Source organism: Dunckerocampus dactyliophorus, chromosome 8 (assembly GCF_027744805.1).
Source record: "Dunckerocampus dactyliophorus isolate RoL2022-P2 chromosome 8, RoL_Ddac_1.1, whole genome shotgun sequence".
NCBI lineage: Eukaryota > Metazoa > Chordata > Actinopteri > Syngnathiformes > Syngnathidae > Dunckerocampus > Dunckerocampus dactyliophorus.
In genome coordinates, this window is record NC_072826.1 from 27,306,790 (window position 1) to 27,326,167 (window position 19,378).

The following is a 19,378-nucleotide window of genomic DNA, read 5'->3' on the forward strand; positions in this document are numbered from 1 at the left end:
CACACACACAAGCACGCATGCTCACTGTCGGGACACTGGCAAGGTCCAAACGCTCCGAAGAACAAACGCACACAAACCCCATCAAACACATGCATGCGCTTCTATGCTTTGCAAAATGCAAAAAATAAGAGATACCGATAACTTTCTTCTCAAGACCGATATGGAACCGATAACGTTTTTATATCTTCTTCTTAAAATTAGATTTAACTATAGTTTGTGCACACCTGGAGGTAAGAAGGACTCAAACAAATTTGGATTTGACCAACTGTACCTGTTGATTTGTCCTCATCAAATATCATGACATCACTACTACCACATCTCTGCTATCAGGAGAACCAGAGTATAGAGCGGAGGGAGCCACCTGCTGTGGCCCAGCAAAGAGCACTATATTCGGACACATTCTCAGAGCAGCCGGTGTGCCACTACGGAGGTCAGGAGAACCGGAGAATAGAGTGGAGCCACTTGGCGTGGCCTAGCAAAGTGCACTGTATTCGGGCACACGCTCCGAGCAACTGGTGTGACACCACGGAGGTCTCTGGCAAACCTTTTGCACTTTTCAAATATTGTGGCGCTGCTATATTTTAGTTGGCTGAAAAGGTTTTTTGTGTGCTTGATGTTTTTTTTCCCACCCATCGTGGAGCATTTGGTACAACTAACACACAAATTGTCTTCCTTTTAAAGTGAATGTTTGTTCACAAGTGAGCTCAGGGGAAGTTACGACGTTACCGTCACAGGCAGGAGAAAAAAGGAGCGCTTGATTTGGGTAATCTCGCCTCATTGGAGCGTTTTTTAAAATGATCAGTTATGGGGGCTATTTTTAATGTTATCGGACTTATTGGTATGATATCATAATTCCCTGATATTATTGTGCAGCCCTCATGCACTTTCAGACATTATGGGATGAGCTGATTTCAAGTTAAACTAGCACATCATGTCTTCTCCACGCGTTTGCCTTCCCTGGTCTTTTCCCAGGATGCATCAGTGCAGGAAGAGGTGGAGATGATGGTGGAGTCGCTGCTGGACGTCCTCCTGCAGACGCTGCTGTCAGTCATGAGCAAGGGCCAATCACAGGAGGCGGTAAGAGGCCAACGCTGTCCTCAGTGCACCGCCGAGATCACTGTTAGTAACTCACCTTCCGGATCTTTCTATCTTACTGGCTGCAAATCAACCCTCGCAGTGGGCGGGCAATATGTGACTGACATGTGATTCACAGCAGGGCACATTTGGATGATGAAAAATAATTTAAAAAAAAAATCATATCCTACTATTTGGATGCTGGATGAATGACTTCTGGCATTGAACTGAGTCGAATAAATAAGAGACTATTTGAATACATTTTTTTCCCATATTGCCTTGACCGCTGTTACCCAGTGTTGTTCCATCTTTATCCTCTTCTTCTTTGGTGACACATGTGACTTTTGCTTGTCAGTCTGAAGTTAGCTACACTTGCAGGCTGGCACACTAAAGGTTCTGTCCCACTGCAGCGTTTAACCATTCCCTTTCCATCCAATCATGAAACGGCGCAGCGGGACAGAACCTTGATGGATGGAGTCATGCTTCCTACCACGCTTCCTGTCCTCGCCATGTGCTTCATTTCACGCTCTCCTGTCATTGGCTGACATGCGTGTCACCTGCTTTGTGTTGGCAGGGGGAGTTTGTGTCCTGCTTGCTGTCCCTCCTCCGTCACATGACCAACGTCCACTTTGAACACCTGATGGAGAACTATCAGAGCAAAGAGGAGCTGAAGGTACAAAGTGATGATCGTATAAAATGTTTCGTCATATGAAGGCTGAGACACAAGTACAGTATCTTCCCTTTCTTTGCCTTCAGGAGTTCATGATGAAGATTTGGTGCGTGTTCCGGAATCTGATGAGGCTGAGTATTTTCCCACGGGACTGGAACGTCATGAGGCTCCTGACCAGCCAGTAAGTGCCCTCGGAAGAAAGGAAGCGCGTCATGTGACTCAGTGACACCGTTCCTGTTTGTGTTTCCCGTCTTTAGCATCATCCTGACCACGGTGCAGCACCTCTCACCCTTTCAGCACAACTTTGCAGAAGATGACTTTGACTTTAAGGTACTTGCATGATCCCTGCAGGATATGATCAATGAGGATTATATTGATGATGCAAACAGGAAGGTCAAAGTGGAAGCGCTTACGTTGTGGGACCAGCAGCAAATGATCATCGATAAGCCCATAAAAATGTCTATTTTTGACACACAGCTCGCCGTGGCTGCAGGAGCCAGGCCAAACAAACTTTTGCTTCTCACAGCAACTATGGTGCGTTCAAGGACTGATGAACAAAGTGTGAAATCTCAACCCTTGATGAAAAACATTTTCAGTGACGCGTCAAGACATACATAAACATGTAATCATCGTGGGCTGTCTAACAGTGTTGCATGTATGCTTGTACGGCTGAATGATGAATGTAGACCCATGCTATTTGTCTTCTTGTGTGTGTGCAGGTGTGGAATTCTTACTTCAGTCTGGCAGTTTTATACATCAACCAGCCCAGCTTACAGCTGGAAAACATGATTCCATCAAAGAGGAAGAAGATCCTAGACAAGTACGCACACACACACTTATGACGATGCACTGCTGAGGCAAAGCAAAAAAAACATTACAACTTGATTCAAGTTCCACTCATTTCTTATTTTTTTGCATTTTTGTCGCACTTAAATGTTTCAGACCATCAAACTCATTTAAATATTAGTCAACGACAACACAACTGAACACAAAATGCAGTTTTTAAATGAAACTTTTTTTAAAGGGAGAAAAAAAAATCCAAAGCTACATGTCCCTGTGTGAAAAAGTGATTGCCCCCTAAACCTAATAAGTGGTTGGGCCACCCTTAGCAGCAACAACTGCAATCAAGCGTTTGTGATAACTTGCAATGAGTCTCTTACAGCGCTGTGGAGGAATTTTGGCCCATTCATCTTAGCAGAATTGTTGTCATTCAGCCACATTGGAGGGTTTTCCAGCATGAAGCACCTTTTTAAGGTCATGCCACATCATCTCAATAGGATTCAGGTCAGGACTTTGACTAGGCCACTCCAAAGTCTTCATTTTGTTTTTCTTCAGCCATTCAGAGGTGGACTTGCTGGTGTGTTTTGGATCATTGTCCTGCTGCACAACCCAAGTTGCTTTCAGCTTGAGGTCACCAACGGGTGGACATTCTCCTTCAGGATTTTTTCGGTAGACACGAGAATTCATGTTTCCATTTACCACAGCAAGTTTTCCAGGTCCTGAGGCAGCAAAACAGCCCCAGACCATCACACTGCCACCACCATATTTTACTGTTGGTATGATGCTCTTTTTCTGAAATGTGCCGTTACTTTTACGCCAGATGTAATTGACACACACCTTCCAAAAGGCTCAACTTTTTCAGACCACAGAGTATTTTCCCAAAGGTCTTGGGGATCTTCAAGATGTTTTGTGGCAAAATTGAGAGAAGCCTTGATATTCTTTTTGTTCAGCAGTGGTTTTCATCTTGGAACGCAGGCTGTTTTTGCCCAGTGTCTTTCTTATGGTGGAGTCATGAACACTGACCTTAACTGAGGCAAGTGAGGCCTGCAGTTCTTTGGATGTTGTTGTGGGGTCTTTTGTGACTTCTTGGATGAGTTGTCACTGTGCTCTTGGGGTCATTTTGGTTGGCCAGCCACTCTTGGGAAGGTTCACCACTGTTCCATGTTTTCGTTTTTGTAGATAATGGCTCTCACTGTGGTTCAGTGGAGTCCTAAAGCTTTAGAAAGGGCTTTGTAACCTTTTCCAGACTGATAGATCTCAATTAATCTCAGTTAAGTTATGTTTTAACAGGGAAGGAAATCAGTTTTTCACACGGGGCCGTGTCGTTTTTTTTCTCCCTTTAATAATAAAAAGTTTGATTGAAAAGCTGCGTTTTGTGTTCAGTTGTGTTGTCATTGATATTAGTCAATGAGTGCAGTGTGAATGTTTTTATAGTAAATGTGTGTGGAACAGCCACATTTTTACATTATGTAAAGAGTACATAAAGTATGTAAGAGTTTATAAAGTATAAAGCACATAAGAGTACATAAAGTATGTCAGAGTTTATAAAGTATAAAGCACATAAGAGTACATAAAGTATGTCAGAGTTTATAAAGTATAAAGCACATAAGAGTACATAAAGTATGTAAGAGTTTATAAAGTATAAAGCACATAAGAGTACATAAAGTATGTAAGAGTTTATAAAGTATAAAGCACATAAGAGTACATAAAGTATGTCAGAGTTTATATAGTATAAAGCACATAAGAGTACATAAAGTATGTAAGAGTTTATAAAGTATAAAGCACATAAGAGTACATAAAGTATGTAAGAGTTTATAAAGTATAAAGCACATAAGAGTACATAAAGTATGTCAGAGTTTATAAAGTATAAAGCACATAAGAGTACATAAAGTATGTAAGAGTTTATAAAGTATAAAGCACATAAGAGTACATAAAGTATGTAAGAGTTTATAAAGTATAAAGCACATAAGAGTACATAAAGTATGTCAGAGTTTATATAGTATAAAGCACATAAGAGTACATAAAGTATGTAAGAGTTTATAAAGTATAAAGCACATAAGAGTACATAAAGTATGTAAGAGTTTATATAGTATAAAGCACATAAGAGTACATAAAGTATGTAAGAGTTTATAAAGTATAAAGCACGCAACAGTACATCAGCCAGTCTTATTTTTGTAATGAAACGATAGAAGCAATGTGGTGACGTAATTATCAGAAGATGTTTTTTGAGCCCCTGGGTTGCATACTTAAATGAAAATATGAAATGGAACTGCAGATATGGAGACATGAGAGTGATGATGACATACCAACTCTTCAACATGTGGCAGAACCTGGGTAAGAACCTCCCCACCCCCCTCTCCATGACCAAACCTACATTTTAAATGTTTTCCTGAAAGTTTGACACTTATTTCAGGTGACAACAAAATACATTTCATCCCTGGAATGATTGGTCCATTCTTGGGAGTGACACTCGTCCCTCAGGCAGAAGTCCGAAATATCATGATCCCAATCTTCCACGACATGATGGACTGGGAACAACGCAAGCACGGACATTTCAAACAGGTTTGCTCTCATCCATCCATCACACCTTTGCACACTTCCCTAGCATCAAGATGCGCTTCCCTAGCATTAACATACACTTCCCTAGCATCAACACACACTTCCCTAGCATCAACACACACTTCCCTAGCATCAAGATGCGCTTCCCTAGCATCAACACACTAGCATCAACACACACTTCCCTAGCATCAAGATGCGCTTCCCTAGCATCAACACACACTTCCCTAGCATCAACACACACTTCCCTAACATCAACACACACTTCCCTAGCATCAAGATGCGCTTCCCTAGCATCAACACACACTTCCCTAGCATCATCACACACTTCCCTAGCATCAAGATGCGCTTCCCTAGCATCAACACACACTTCCCTAGCATCAACACACACTTCCCTAACATCAACACACACTTCCCTAGCATCAAGATGCGCTTCCCTAGCATCAAGATGCGCTTCCCTAGCATCAACACACACTTCCCTAGCATCAACACACACTTCCCTAACATCAACACACACTTCCCTAGCATCAAGATGCGCTTCCCTAGCATCAAGATGCGCTTCCCTAGCATCAACACACACTTCCCTAGCATCAACACACACTTCCCTCGCATCAACACACACACTTCCCTAGCATCAAGATGCGCTTCCCTAGCATCAACACACACTTCCCTAGCATCAAGACACACTTCCCTAGCATCAAGATGCGCTTCCCTAGCATCAACACACACTTCCCTAGCATCAAGATGCGCTTCCCTAGCATCAACACACACTTCCCTAACATCAACACACACTTCCCTAGAATCAACACACACTTCCCTAGAATCAACACACACTTCCCTAGCATCAACACACACTTCCCTCGCAATAAGACAAACTTCCCTAGCGTCAACACACACTTCCCTAGAAGCAACACACACTTCTGTAGCAACAACACACACTTCCCTGGCAGCAACACACCTTCCATAGCAACAACACACACATCCTAGCAACAAGACACACTTCCCAAGCAACAACACATGTTCTCTAGCAACAAGACACACGTTCCCTAGCAACAACACACATGTTTCCTAGCAACAACACATGTTCTCTAGCAACAAGACACTTCCCTAGCAACAAGACACACGTTCTTTAGTAAGAAGACACACGTTAGTTGGATTAGTTGCAGCTGCAATAACACACCCCTTCTCTCTTTAATTACCATGGTTCACCGGCCACCAAGGAAGCTAACAAGCTAAAGAGTCGCTGAGAGACTTCATGTCACACAACCCTGATCAAGCTCCATAGAAGCTGGGGTGTCCAAAGTGCAGTCCAGGGGCCATTTGTGGCCTGTGGCTCATTTGTCATCTGGCCCGTGACACACTTGGTTATCAACAAGACACACACAAACAAGGCACACAGTGGTTGTGTATGGACTAGTGTTGTCGTGTTATTGTTGTGTAGGTGGAGGCCGAGCTGATTGACAAGCTGGACAGTTTGGTTTCAGAGGGCAAAGGCGACGAGAACTACAGAGAACTCTTCAGTTTGCTGTAAAACAATAAAAAAACTCCTTCACTGTGTTTCCAGTAACACACATCAACTTTCTTTTTGTGCACTAACACCGCTGTTGTGCGTTTGCTTTGTGCTACGGGATTAGAACTCAGCTGTTTGGGCCATACCCCAGGTATGACATGACTAACTCATTTTCATTCATTCATTTTCTTATTCATTTAGTATTTCTGTGAGGATACCAGTACTGTGTGTGTCATCTTAAATACAGTGCTTCATATATCATTCATTTTTATACATTTATCAGCAAAACACTTGAAATATAATGACATGAAAATGTCATTTGAGTAAGAAAAATAAATAAATAAACAAGAATGAAATGATTTGATTTGTTGTTTTGTGCCTAAAGTCTGTTGGAGAAGGTTGAGCATGAAACGTGGCGAGAGACCGGCATCTCCTTTGTTACATCAGTCACTCGACTGATGGAACGACTTCTGGACTACAGGTGACGCATGCACACGCACGCAGGCACGCGCACACACGCAGAGTCAGAGATGATTATGTTGTTGGCGTGCGATTGTGTATGAGAGCTAAGAAAAGCGAAGTGGATGATGTGTGTCCATCTTGTCGTCAGGGATTGCATGAAAGGAGATGAGACGGAGAATAAGAAGATCGGCTGCACCGTCAATATCTTGGTAAGATTCAAGACACTTAGAAATGATTATGTTCATTTTATGCTCCGTCGCTGATCCGAATTTTGATGTGCAGAACTTTTACAAATCTGAGATCAACAAGGAGGAGATGTACGTCCGCTACGTCCACAAACTGTGTGACATGCATCTGCAGGCAGACAACTACACTGGTACACACACACACAGAGTACACCACTGATGTGTGAGGGTGATGGCTGCTAAGGCCACTTACAGTGTTGGGGCCGACTCTTTCACGGGGCAAAAGTCCCCCCAGATTATTTTATTCTAACAGCTGTGAAATGAGTTGAGAAGTCTCAAGGACAGTTTACAATTTAATTCAAACGGGTAGATACAAGCAATTGTAATGCCAGCACTGGAGAGAATGACTAGCGGCCAACAAAGGTACAGCAAAGTCCAATCGATCTGCAAAGAGGAACCCTGTTCTGCTTTCTTTTATGCCGTCTGCCACAGAGATGGTACAATGGGTATAAACGTCCCTTTTAGTTGTTTGGATGCCCGTCTAAGTTGGCCAGCTAATTGCTCCCCAAACAGGGTCTTCTAGGTGTTTTATGTCTCTGTGCTAGATAAGCACGTTGCTGTTCTTTATCTAAGACGGAGTGGAAAATATTCCATCCCTCACAACAGGCACAGCACAATACTGTCTTTATGAAGTTTATTATCTAATCAGCAAGAATAACCACGTCACACACTTCCATTCCCTCTGGGGTCCCTTTAAATTCCCACCCTTTCGGAACCCTAGAGGAAAAAATAGTCTACACCCAAAAACTATTTTTTCTACTTTTTTGCTTAGATCAATTTATATAATAAAAAATACCAAACATGTAAATATTTGTTATTATTTTAACCCTCTAAATGGGCATTTGATTCAATGATGTCACTGTTTTTGCTGAGAAACAGATTCAAAATTTCCCATGCTTTTGGGTCCCGAGAGGACAAAAAAGTCCCATTGACTTCCATTACAAGCACCATTTTTCAACACATTGTAATTAGACAATATAAACATGCATTTTAGAATTTCAGGGATTCATTTTGTTGAAAAATAGTTAAATTTGTCATGTTTACTGTTTAGAACTGATTGGACAATTTTTGCATAGTAGGTGATAGTGTTTCCTGTCACGGTTCGTTGGAGCTGTCGGAAGGTTGACCCCCAGGGTGCAGAGAGAAGGCGGCGTAATTTTATTGCACAAGACAAGAAAAAACTGAAAGTGACAGAGGAAAAGCTCTGTGGGAAAAATAATACAAAATATAAACAGGTAGGTGACAGCACTGGAAAGTCAACGAGGTTTAATGACAGTGACAACCACAATGGACCAGCGCCGCGCAAACGACGGCACTGGTCTTTTAACTGTCACTGATTAGTATTGATATTGATATAGTGCGGCCACCAGGTGTGGAGGGGCAGTTCCTTCCGCCACACTGGAAGCACCGCTTTCCAGAATAATGGCGCAGGACAGGAAGTACACGCTCCTGTCCTGCGAAGCTTGACAGTTTCCTACCAGAAAAAAACCCCATTGACTTCCATTATAAGCACCATTTTTCACTCCATGGTAATTAGACAATAGAACAGTGATTACCAACCTTTTTGAGACCAAGATTTCTGGTCTCGGCCGTGAACCTGCGCAAGATCCAGCCTCTTGGTCGCTCTCACGGAGGTGAGGGCACTGATATGATAAACTTTTTTTTTTTTAGAATGGTGTCGTGATCGACCGGCAAAGTCCCAAAGATCGACTAGTAGCTCACGATCGACGGGTTGGCGACCCCTGCAATTTTATTTTTTAAAAATGAGTCCAATTTGACATATTTACTGTTTGGAATTAGATTGGACAGTTTTCACATTGTAGGTGATAAGTGTTTCCTGACGGACTTTGTGGCCGTGGTGGGGTTGGAGTGGGGATTAATGACGTAATGGTTCACGACGACCACGATGGCCGTGAAATGTTTGCAAAAAGTCATTATCACCATGAAAAGCAAAGCAAATATGTTTACAACGACAAACAAGCTGCTTTGCTGTTTTTTTTTGCAGTTGGGATGGCAGAGTGTGGGAGGAGCTTGCAGCTCCACTTTGTGCTTAGTGACGATAGAAAGTGAAGTTTGCGTGCTTTGCGGAGAGTATCCGCCATCTTCCTCTTTCGGTCACGACCGGAGAAATATGAATATCTATGTATTTTATGTTATCATTCTAATGTGCCTCACCTGACCACATGTCATTGGCTGCATGACTGACGGATTGATTTGACCTGCAGAGGCAGCGTTCACGCTTTTGTTGTACTGGGAGTTACTGCACTGGGATGAGCGGCCAATGAAAGACTTCCTGCATTATCCCGCTCAGTCTGAGTGGCACCGCAAGGAGGCGCTCGGCCGCAAGGTCATCCACTATTTCAACAAAGGAAAGGTAAAGGTCATCCACCATTTTGATAAATCTATGTGCAGCTGAAGACCAAAGTAGCTTTCTTTGCATTATTGCTTTGGTTTTCCCAAGTGGTTAAATGGGCTGTGTGTGTGTGTTTGTGTGTGTGTGTGTGCACGCTTAGTGTTGGGAGTTTGGGATTCCTCTCTGCAGGGAGCTGGCTTTCCAGTATGAATCCTTGTACGACTACCAGAGCCTCAGCTGGATTCGGGTGAGTATGAAAGTCTACTTGGGAACATGAGGACATACTGTAAGAAAGAAGAAAGATGTTGTATGCGTTCCATCACAGTGTTGTGGTAAGAAAGTATCAATATCATCTTTTCATGGTTGCATGCTGTGTGTGTTTTGTAGAAATTGGAGGCAGCGTATTTTGATAATATCATGGAGCATCAACGTCTGGAACCTGAATTCTTCAGGGTGGGATTCTATGGCAGGAAGTTCCCCTTCTTCCTCAGAGTCAGTTGAATCCTAAATCTGAGATTTTAAATGATGTGAATGCCAGCTCAAGTGTTCTTATTAAGATTTATTTTCTTGTGATTATTCGTGGGTGTTTATTTCACGTGTGAAATGGATATTTTTGGATTTGTGTCCACCAGAACAAAGAGTTTGTGTGTCGTGGTCATGACTATGAACGCCTTGAGGCCTTCCAGCAGAGGATGCTGGGGGAGTTCCCACAGGCCATCGCCATGCAGCACCCAAAGCCTCCTGAGGAAGCCATCCTGCAGTGTGACGCTCAGTGTATCCTACCTTTGTGTGTCTTTGCATGTGTGTGTGTGCACTTCAAGTTAATTCCTTGATCACCCGCACTCAGACCTCCAAATTTATGCAGTAACGCCAGTTCCTGAAGCTGTTGGCGTCCTCCAGTTGGATCGAGTCCCCGACCGGATCAAAAGCTTTTACCGGGTCAACAATGTTCGCCGCTTCCGTCACGATCGACCTTTCCATAAAGGGCCGAAAGACCGAGAGAATGAGTTCAAGGTAATATTGTGTATTATAAAATATGATTAATAAGTCAGTGCCAGACCAGTGGCCAAAATGCACCAAAACATTTTTTTCCAACCGCCATTAAACAAAAGAATAAGAAGAAGACGCGACGTGAGAGTGGCATAGGATATGTATGACATCCATGATTGGCCAAGCGCATTAAGGAGGAAAAATGACTCAAAAGGCAACTTTCAACTCAGAATCTTCAGTCAGGATTATCAGATAACTGCTAACTTTGGTCGGGAGGGAGAATTGGCTCAATTGTCCTAATCGGCGCACAATTGGCTAATCGTGTGTGTGTGGACTGGGCTGTGGACACATTTTGACAATGTCTTCTCTGGTGTGACCCAGAGCCTTTGGATCGAGAGGACAACGCTGGTGCTTGCCCATCCTTTGCCTGGAATTTCTCGCTGGTTTGAGGTGGAGAAGAGAGAGTTGGTAAGGGAATCAATCAATAAAAAACACATAATAAACATTCGGGGTGTCACAGGATCTTGGTGTCATGAGATCTCGTGAGATTAAAACGTGGTGATGTTTCTCGTTTAGAGAAAAACTATCTCGCAGAAGATGAGGGCAGCCAGAAGCCATCATCAGACCGTGAACTATGGCATGACTACTGTGAATGACAATACACAAAATATGGAAGTGGCAGTGCACGAGGCAGCTCATTAAGTGCTTTACGCACACTATAAACGTTGCAATCCAACCTGCACTTTGCGTTCCCAGGGTCACTCGCTTGCAACGTGTGGCTTTTTTTTTTTTTTGTCTGAGTTGAACAGCTGCCGCTGTGTTGTTGTCCAAGCAGAAGCTGTAGTAATTCTACATTTCATCAAAGTTACTTAAGATTTGTCAGATCAAAACATGATGGCTGCATATGACTTCTATCAAAACATGAGATAGTAGCATCTAATTTGGACCTACTTCCTGTTACAGCATCATGGGAAATGTACTTCAGTTAGAGTAAACAAAAAACTAATGTACGGAAATCTGCAATCTCTTTGACATATGTCTTTACGTAGGTCCTAGGACTGTCAATCGATTAAAATATTTAATCGTGATTAATTGCATATTGTCCATAGTAAACACGTAATGAATCGCAATTAAAAAACAAACACAATGTAAGTAGACATCGGTAAAGTAAACTGTCCATCACTGACATATCATTCTCTTCAAGCAAATCTCACAAAATATCAAGGTGGCTAACGTTACAAATAAAGGTTTGCAAAAACACCAACCAATTAATTGTAATGAAAACAGGTTGTTTTCATCAAAAATAAACACTGACAACTTACAAAAAATGAAGTGCTAAAGAACTTTTCTTTGTCCGGCCACTTTAGCGCTCAATCCCTCACAAGAAAAGCCAGTTGGTCTTCATGCTGCCATTTCTTCATGGCTTTCAGGTGGAGGTGAGTCCGCTAGAAAATGCTATCTGTGTGGTGGAGAACAAGAACCAGGAGCTGCGGACTTTGTTCAGCCAGTACCAACACAAACAACTACACAACAACGTCAACCTTCTCAGCATGACCCTCAACGGGGTCATCGACGCTGCCGTGAATGGCGGCATAGCCAGATACCAGGAGGTTAGTTGTTGTGATTGTTAATATGTCATTGTGCCCCCCCTCACCTGGGATAGACTCCAGCTTACCTGTGACCATCATGATGGCAAGCGCTGTATATCATGTAAATCATATTGCATTTGTGGCCAAAAGCCTTTCATTCCATTGAAATCCAAAACAATCTAAAGAACTTGCACTTTGTTGTTATTGATATTTTGCTGTCAGGCTTTCTTTGACAAAGATTACATCAGCAGCCACCCCGAGGACAGCGAGAAGATCACCCAGCTGAAAAATGTCATGCAGGAGCAGGTGAGAAGTCAACAAACTTTCAAACCTTGAGGGAGTAGATTTCGATATTGTCTCTTATTATTTCTTTTACTGTCACATGCCTTTTGAATTGTGGTGCCTTTTAGCAATATGTGCTTGTTCATACTATCTATTCATAGTGATAACACTTACAATAATACGAATAATAATAAATCATCTATGTGGTCTGTGATTGACTGGTGACCAGTCCAAGGGTGTACCCCGTCTCTCGCAACCCTGAGCAAGATAAGCGATGTAGAAACTGATTGGATGGTTGGATAGCTCATAAAAATATTAAGATAATAATAATAATAAGAAGATCATAAGAAAAAGAGTGCTTCATGTGCTTCTTCTATAACAAATTCAACAACACAAAGAGAGGAGAGCAAAAGTGCTGATCCCAGCAGATCATTCCGGATCATTCCGGATAAGCTTGAGGTCCTTTGCAGTGTGAAACGCTACATAACGACAGTCCTCCCCAAATGTACATGGCTAACATGGGGCCCAAAATGCATCAAGTGATGTACACCCCACCCCAAATGTGGTTGGCTTTTCCTTTAGGTTCACATCCTTGGAACCGGCCTGGCTGTGCACGAGAATCTGGTGCACCCAGAAATGCGTCCCCTGCACAAGAAGCTGATAGATCAGTTCCAGGTGTTGAGGAACAGCCTCTGTCACGTAAGAACTTTCTTTTCAAGGTTGAATATGAATATGAGTTGATTGTAAATATGCCATCAAAAGATGACACTTTAGCAAATATGTTGTGATTGGCCACCAGAACTGTCCTTCAGACACGTACTTCCTCTTCAGGTTACACCTCCCCACTTGACTTGGTTTTAAGACGAGTAAAGACTCGGCAGGTCACTACTAGTGTGCTCCTACACTGCTGCCTTAGCTGTACTCCCAAATCTTCTTTAGGCCCTCTCATTAACTGATTGATTGACCAATCCAGCTTGTTTGTCATTGACTGATGACCAACCCAGCTTGTTTGTGGTTGACTGATGACCAATCCAGCTTGTTTGTCATTGACTGATGATGAATCCAACTTTTTTCGCAGTTGACTGATGACCAATCCAGCTTGTTTGCGGTTGACTGATGACCAATCCAGCTTGTTTGTCATTGACTGATGACCAGTCCAGCTTGTTTGAGGTTGACTGATGACCAATCCATCTTTTTTGCAATTGACTGATGACCAATCCAGCTTGTTTGCGGTTGACTTAAGACCAATCCAGCTTGTTTGTGGTTGACTGAGGACCAATCCATCTTATTTCTCATTGACTGATGACCACTCCAGCTTGTTTGTGGTGCTAAAGCTGCCTAATAACATGACTTGTGCTTTTTATTTTTAAGAAAAAAATGTGTCATCAGAAAACGATGACTTCTGGTCTCAACCAAGTTGTTGTGTTCCAGGGTCCATGTGCTTTAGACAAAGCAAATACCCCCAAAGGCATTGTGGGCACTCACAACCAATCCATCTTTTTTTTCGGTTGACTGATGACCAATCCAGCTTGTTTGTCAGTGACTGATGACCAGTCCAGCTTGTTTGAGGTTGACTGATGACCAATCCAGCTCTTTTGTCATTGACTGATGACCAGTCCAGCTTCTTTGTGGTGCTAAAGCTGCCTAATGACTATTTTTAAGAAAAAAAGTGATCAAAGTCATCAGACAGCGAGGACGTCTGATCTCATCCAAGTTGTTGTGTTCCAGGGTCCATGTGCTTTAGACAGAGCAAATCCCCCCAAAGGGATTGTGGCCACTCACGGTCTTGTGAGTCCTGAGAGATTCAAAGTACACCGACACAGGTCAGAAAGTCCAATCTGGTCTCATCTGCTGAGATGTATTGATTGATATTTTGTTGTGTTGGTACGTGATCCATTGTAGTTTTTTACCCTGTAGCCTTCAGCGTGTCTTTTCATTGATTTATTGATTATTTATCATGTCAAAAGTGGATCACATGTCCAACTAAACAGAGGTAACAAATCAACGCAATCATGTCTTTGTCACACGTGAAGATTTCTTCTTTTTCTTCTCTCATCTCCAGCGAGATGGCAAATGTTGGAAATCTTTTCATTCTGGCCGACGGCATGCTGGCTGAGCAGCGCGAGGACTTCTACGCCATTCAGGTCAGCAGCACCTGAGCGAGAAAGTCAATGGCAACTCCTGACAAACAGACAAGAATGACCTTGCTTCAACGTTTGATATGCTATTGCAATTATGAAGTCGGGTGTGCAACATGTCAGATAGAACATAATCATTGCATGCAAATGTCACTCTTACAAGTATTTGCCCTTGAATGTTGCATTTATTTCACTGCAGGCAAGCCACTCCTCCTCAAGCCTTAGCTCCACCCATTCGGCACCCTCGCAATTAATCAACTCGTCTCTGCCAGCAATCAAAGGTGAAGAACTGAGTACACTTCCTGTGAATGCAAATACACGTCCTCGTTTCTCACTCAACTTGCTTCTCTGACAGAGCCAAGCAGAACCAACAGAGACATTTTGATGCTGTTGCCGCCACAGCGAGACCAGCCCAGCGGTATCATGTATCAGCAGGTTAGCTTTGGATGTCATCGTGGATGACCGTGTTTGTTGTCAGGGAGTGCTGAGAAATCTGGAGACTGGAAATCGATAATAATAATAATAATAATAATAATAATAATAATAATAATAATAATAATAATAATATTATTATTATTGCATTTAGTCAAAAACTTCGGAGAAAAAAAGATGAAGAAACATTCTTTTAAATACAGTAGATCTACGATATTTGCAACGTTTTACGTTCTAAGACCACCAGTGAATGGCCACAAAAAATGGACACACCACGTAAACTCTATAATATGCGTCTCACCGTTATTAAATGCACTTTAAATTAAGTTTTCCACATGAAGAAACAATTCCAGTCATACAGTATACAGTATTGTACTTATTGCCCAATAATCCTGAACATGGGATCATGTTGTGGCCGTAACCCACGCCAAGCTAAAACTCAACTCTGAACCCTGGTCGTCACGTCCTGTCCGCCCACCACTCAGCTCCCCTAGGGAAGACATGTCTAGCAACACACATGAGTGGGAATCTTATTTATGTCTTATTTCTCTTATTGTGTCTACTATATTGGGTAATAGGAGTGTAAAGGTGACTATAGGGGTGTTATTTCATGTCGAGAGGGCTCTAATAATGTTAAAAAATAACGAAAAAATAAGGAATCCCACTTTGTGGAAATTCACTTATCACGGTTGGGACTGGAACCAATTAACTGCCATAAACGAGGGATTAGTGTATTTGTGAATCTGTGGGGGAGTGAATGCCGAACCCTGAATAGGCGTGGATCGACTGTATTTTGATCTTGTTGTTTTTTGTCAAAGTGTAGTGAAGTCAATGTGTTGTTCATTTTGAAATGTGGCGTGCTTAACTCTTGCAGCGAGCATTTTTCCATCAGGTGATCAGTCCAGGTTGCAAACCCTGCAGCGACCCCAACCTGTCCTTCACTGACAAAGGTTGGTTCACTCAGATCATATGCACTTGTACTTGTACTTGTACTTATACTTGTGCTTGTACTTGTACTTGTGCTTGTACTTGTGCTTGTGCTTGTACTTGTACTTGTACTTGTACTTGTGCTTGTACTTGTACTTGTACTTGTGCTTGTACTTGTACTTGTGCTTGTGCTTGTACTTGTACTTGTGCTTGAGCTTGTGCTTGTACTTGTGCTTGTACTTGTACTTGTACTTGTACTGGTACTTATGTGGCCTGCTGCCTCCTGATCCTGCAGTTCTGAGCACCCCCAGTAGTTGGAGTTTGGACAGTGGAACCAGAGATGCTGTGCCCGTGGTGTCCGCCCACATTGGCAGCATCATGGCGCCTCCTGTTCCCCCGCGCAATGTACCACATGGTATGACGTGAATCATTCATTTGGTGAACACTTTGTTTGCTCTCAACTTGTTGGGAAAATGCAGATCAAATCTCTACATTAAAAAAAAAAAAGGAAACGTAGAGCAGATTTCATGTTGTACCCCCTCCACCCTCCAACCCCCCCGCACTCTTGTCTTATCCACCACGGTTTCCTATTTATACATACACACAAATATATATACTGTATGTATGTATATATAAAACCTAAGACATTTTTTAACAAAAGTGCACCCAGCCCTCCATTTGCTCAAAATGAAACCAAAACAGTCTCATTCACACAAACGCACAAACACAGCACAAAACAATGGGACTATTTTGGTTTCATTTGGAGCAAATGGGGGTGGGTGAACTCTGGTTGACCTATAAAAGAAACTGTAATAACTGCTCAGAAATGAAAGCAGCACAAACATTCATTTTATTTGTGCAAAACAGCACAAACGCAGCACAAAACAAATGAGATTTGCGGAGGGTGGGTAGTGGGTAGTAGGGTGGTAGGTAGTCTTTTTCAGTCTTTGTATGACCAGTGCTCAATGCTGCGTTTGCATAAATACAGTATGTATATGTAAACTATGTGTAAGCAGTGTGTAGACTACATACAGTCAACAGTATGTCTATGGTCCTCATCACATCCTCCGCTTGAAGGCATCAGTTTCTTTCTCAGTCCTTGTGTGTGTCCCCCTGTAGGCCAACACCTGTCAATGCACTTTGATGCTTTCCACCACCAACTCAGTGACCTCCCTCCTGCCCTTCCTGCGCGCTCCCTAAGAAAGGTACCCTCCTCCTCTTCCACCTATTATTCCCTGCTCGGTTGTCCTCCTCTTCATCCTCCTCCAGTCCAGGACGTTAGAATGATTTTCTACAACTTTTTGTCATCTTCGTATTTTTCCCATGTGTGGAAGAGCAGCCGCACGGTGGTCTAGTGGTTAGCATGTTGGGCGCAAGAGGGGGAGTTTCCCATCAAGCACACAACAAACCTGAAACGGCAAAACGCTACCACGCCTTGGGCTTGTTGTGCTGCAGCGTTTGAAAAGTGCAAAAGGTTTGCCAGAGACCTCCGTGGCGTCACACCAGCTGCTCGTAGCGTGTGCCCGAATACAGTGCACCTTGCTTGGTCAAGCCAGGTGGCTCCTCCCGCTCTATACTCCGGTTCTCCTGATAGTAGTGATGTGGTAGTAGTGATGTCATATTTGATTACGACAAATCAGTTGGTCAAATTTAAATGTGTCCAATTCCATCTTACCTCCTGGTGTGCACAAACTAAAATAAAAAAGTAGATCTATAAAAGTTAATTAGTTAGTTAGTTAGTCAGTTATCGGTGTCACGTGGGTCTTGAGAAGCAGAAAGTTATCAGTAGCTGTTTGAAAAAAAAGATATCGTGTAAATGATGAATAATGTTGATTGTACAGTGTAAATTGGGACTTTGAAGCAATGATGAAGCATTTCTTGGCTTTTCAGTATCCCCTGCAACCTTCACCTGCCTCGCCCACCAGTCCAGCATCCAACCTGGATGGAAGTAACTCCACCTTGTCAGGCAGCATCAGCTCAGGAGTCTTCACGCTAAGCGAAAGTAACTTAAGTGACCCCCCTTCTGGACGCACAGACACCCTGGAGTCTGTCTCCAGCAGCCGGGCCTGGACAAGTGAGCAGGAAGATTTCGACTCACCTTACTGGCTCATCAGGTACGACGTCTCAGCGTTAGAAATTCCAGACACAGTCAACGCTGAGCCTTGTCGAAGCCAGTCCTCTTATGGGACCACCGTACCCCAGTCTCAGGGGTTCAGGACCCACAGAAGTTGTGCACAACCACAGCCCAGAGACCACCAAGATCTCCATTCCAATCCCCATCACGTCCCCACCCACTTGCCTCTCGGCTCCCTGCGTGAGCCCCCTCCTGCCCTGTCACACCTCAGAGAGGGGCTTGTACCTGGGGAGAACCCCTTCAACAGCCCGTCTGCACAAGCAGCACCTCCACACGGGCCGGGCAACAACTCCCATCCTCCACTTGCTGCCACTAAGGAGGAGCAGGCCAAGGTGGCGTGGGGGCATGGCATCAGCGAGGAATGAGATGTTATTTCAATCGACAGCATTTCCACACGGGTTCACATCAAATCGATTGCTGTACAGGTCCTGCTCCACTCAACGTAGCACTGAGGACTTAAAGGAACTTGCATTAGTGAACACACGGACGTCATCTCATTCTCCTCATACAAAGTTACATCGTCTTTTTTTTACCAGCACCTCATTTACTCCTCACCAGCAACTTAACCACTGAAGTCACTTTTGACATCTTTGTAGGAGGCAACACGAGCTGTTGCTTGATTTCCTGATACTGAGCACAGGATGTGATGTATGCAACTTCATTCCTCATAAAAAGAATTCCTAACAATAAAGACAAAGTTGTTAACACGCGAGGCTTTTTGTTTGGACGCTGTGCATTCAAGGGGACGCGTGTTTGATCCTCTACTATAGAGTCAGGAAATTAAAAAGTGTTTGGTAGTTTAGCAGTAGTGATGTAAGTAATAAAATTCTGGTATCGGCGATACCGATCTGATACCAATACTTTGCAAATTCACCTAATGTGTCTGGTAAATCTGGTAAAAAGTAACGTATTTCCAATTATTGCATAAAGAATAAAAGATATTTCATTAATTTATTAATATGAGCATACCTCCACGCTGCGCTTGCGCTGCTCTTGGTGGAGGTAATGAAGGTAAAAATAAGCTTAAGTGTTCATGTATCCCTTTCATTCATCATTTATATGCATTTAGAATTGTTTTATGCATGTAAAACTGTAATGATAAAACTATAAAAACGTCTTGTGTGTTAACATTTTTGAGTTAACCGCGGATGACATCATAGAGAGGCGATTTGACTTCCTGTTCCGGTTGCCATTTTGTTTAGCTAGCTAATAGGATGCTAATAAGGAAGGACGTTT

At 42.9% G+C, this 19,378-nt stretch overlaps 1 protein-coding gene across 6 annotated transcripts in view; it reads left to right on the forward strand.

Annotated features, from left to right (window-relative positions):
• Positions 1-19,139, forward strand: part of LOC129186192 (dedicator of cytokinesis protein 3-like) — a 48,769-nt gene extending 29,630 nt beyond the window's left edge. For 2 of the 6 annotated variants that reach the window (XM_054784205.1, XM_054784207.1), the window contains 29 exons: positions 973-1,119; positions 1,649-1,747; positions 1,831-1,925; positions 2,002-2,074; positions 2,464-2,564; positions 4,800-4,858; positions 4,938-5,086; positions 6,522-6,607; positions 6,715-6,741; positions 6,976-7,071; positions 7,201-7,261; positions 7,335-7,428; positions 9,523-9,671; positions 9,811-9,897; positions 10,038-10,142; positions 10,283-10,424; positions 10,498-10,664; positions 11,022-11,108; positions 12,071-12,250; positions 12,452-12,535; positions 13,094-13,210; positions 14,240-14,334; positions 14,574-14,655; positions 14,849-14,930; positions 15,005-15,084; positions 15,956-16,031; positions 16,304-16,423; positions 17,128-17,213; positions 17,899-19,138. In XM_054784205.1, the coding sequence (XP_054640180.1) occupies positions 973-1,119; positions 1,649-1,747; positions 1,831-1,925; positions 2,002-2,074; positions 2,464-2,564; positions 4,800-4,858; positions 4,938-5,086; positions 6,522-6,607; positions 6,715-6,741; positions 6,976-7,071; positions 7,201-7,261; positions 7,335-7,428; positions 9,523-9,671; positions 9,811-9,897; positions 10,038-10,142; positions 10,283-10,424; positions 10,498-10,664; positions 11,022-11,108; positions 12,071-12,250; positions 12,452-12,535; positions 13,094-13,210; positions 14,240-14,334; positions 14,574-14,655; positions 14,849-14,930; positions 15,005-15,084; positions 15,956-16,031; positions 16,304-16,423; positions 17,128-17,213; positions 17,899-18,507 (3,435 nt within the window). In that variant the 3' untranslated portion in view covers positions 18,508-19,138. The other 4 variants (XM_054784206.1, XM_054784209.1, XM_054784208.1 and 1 more) reach the window with 4 other exon arrangements.
• Positions 19,140-19,378: the final 239 nt, after the last annotated feature.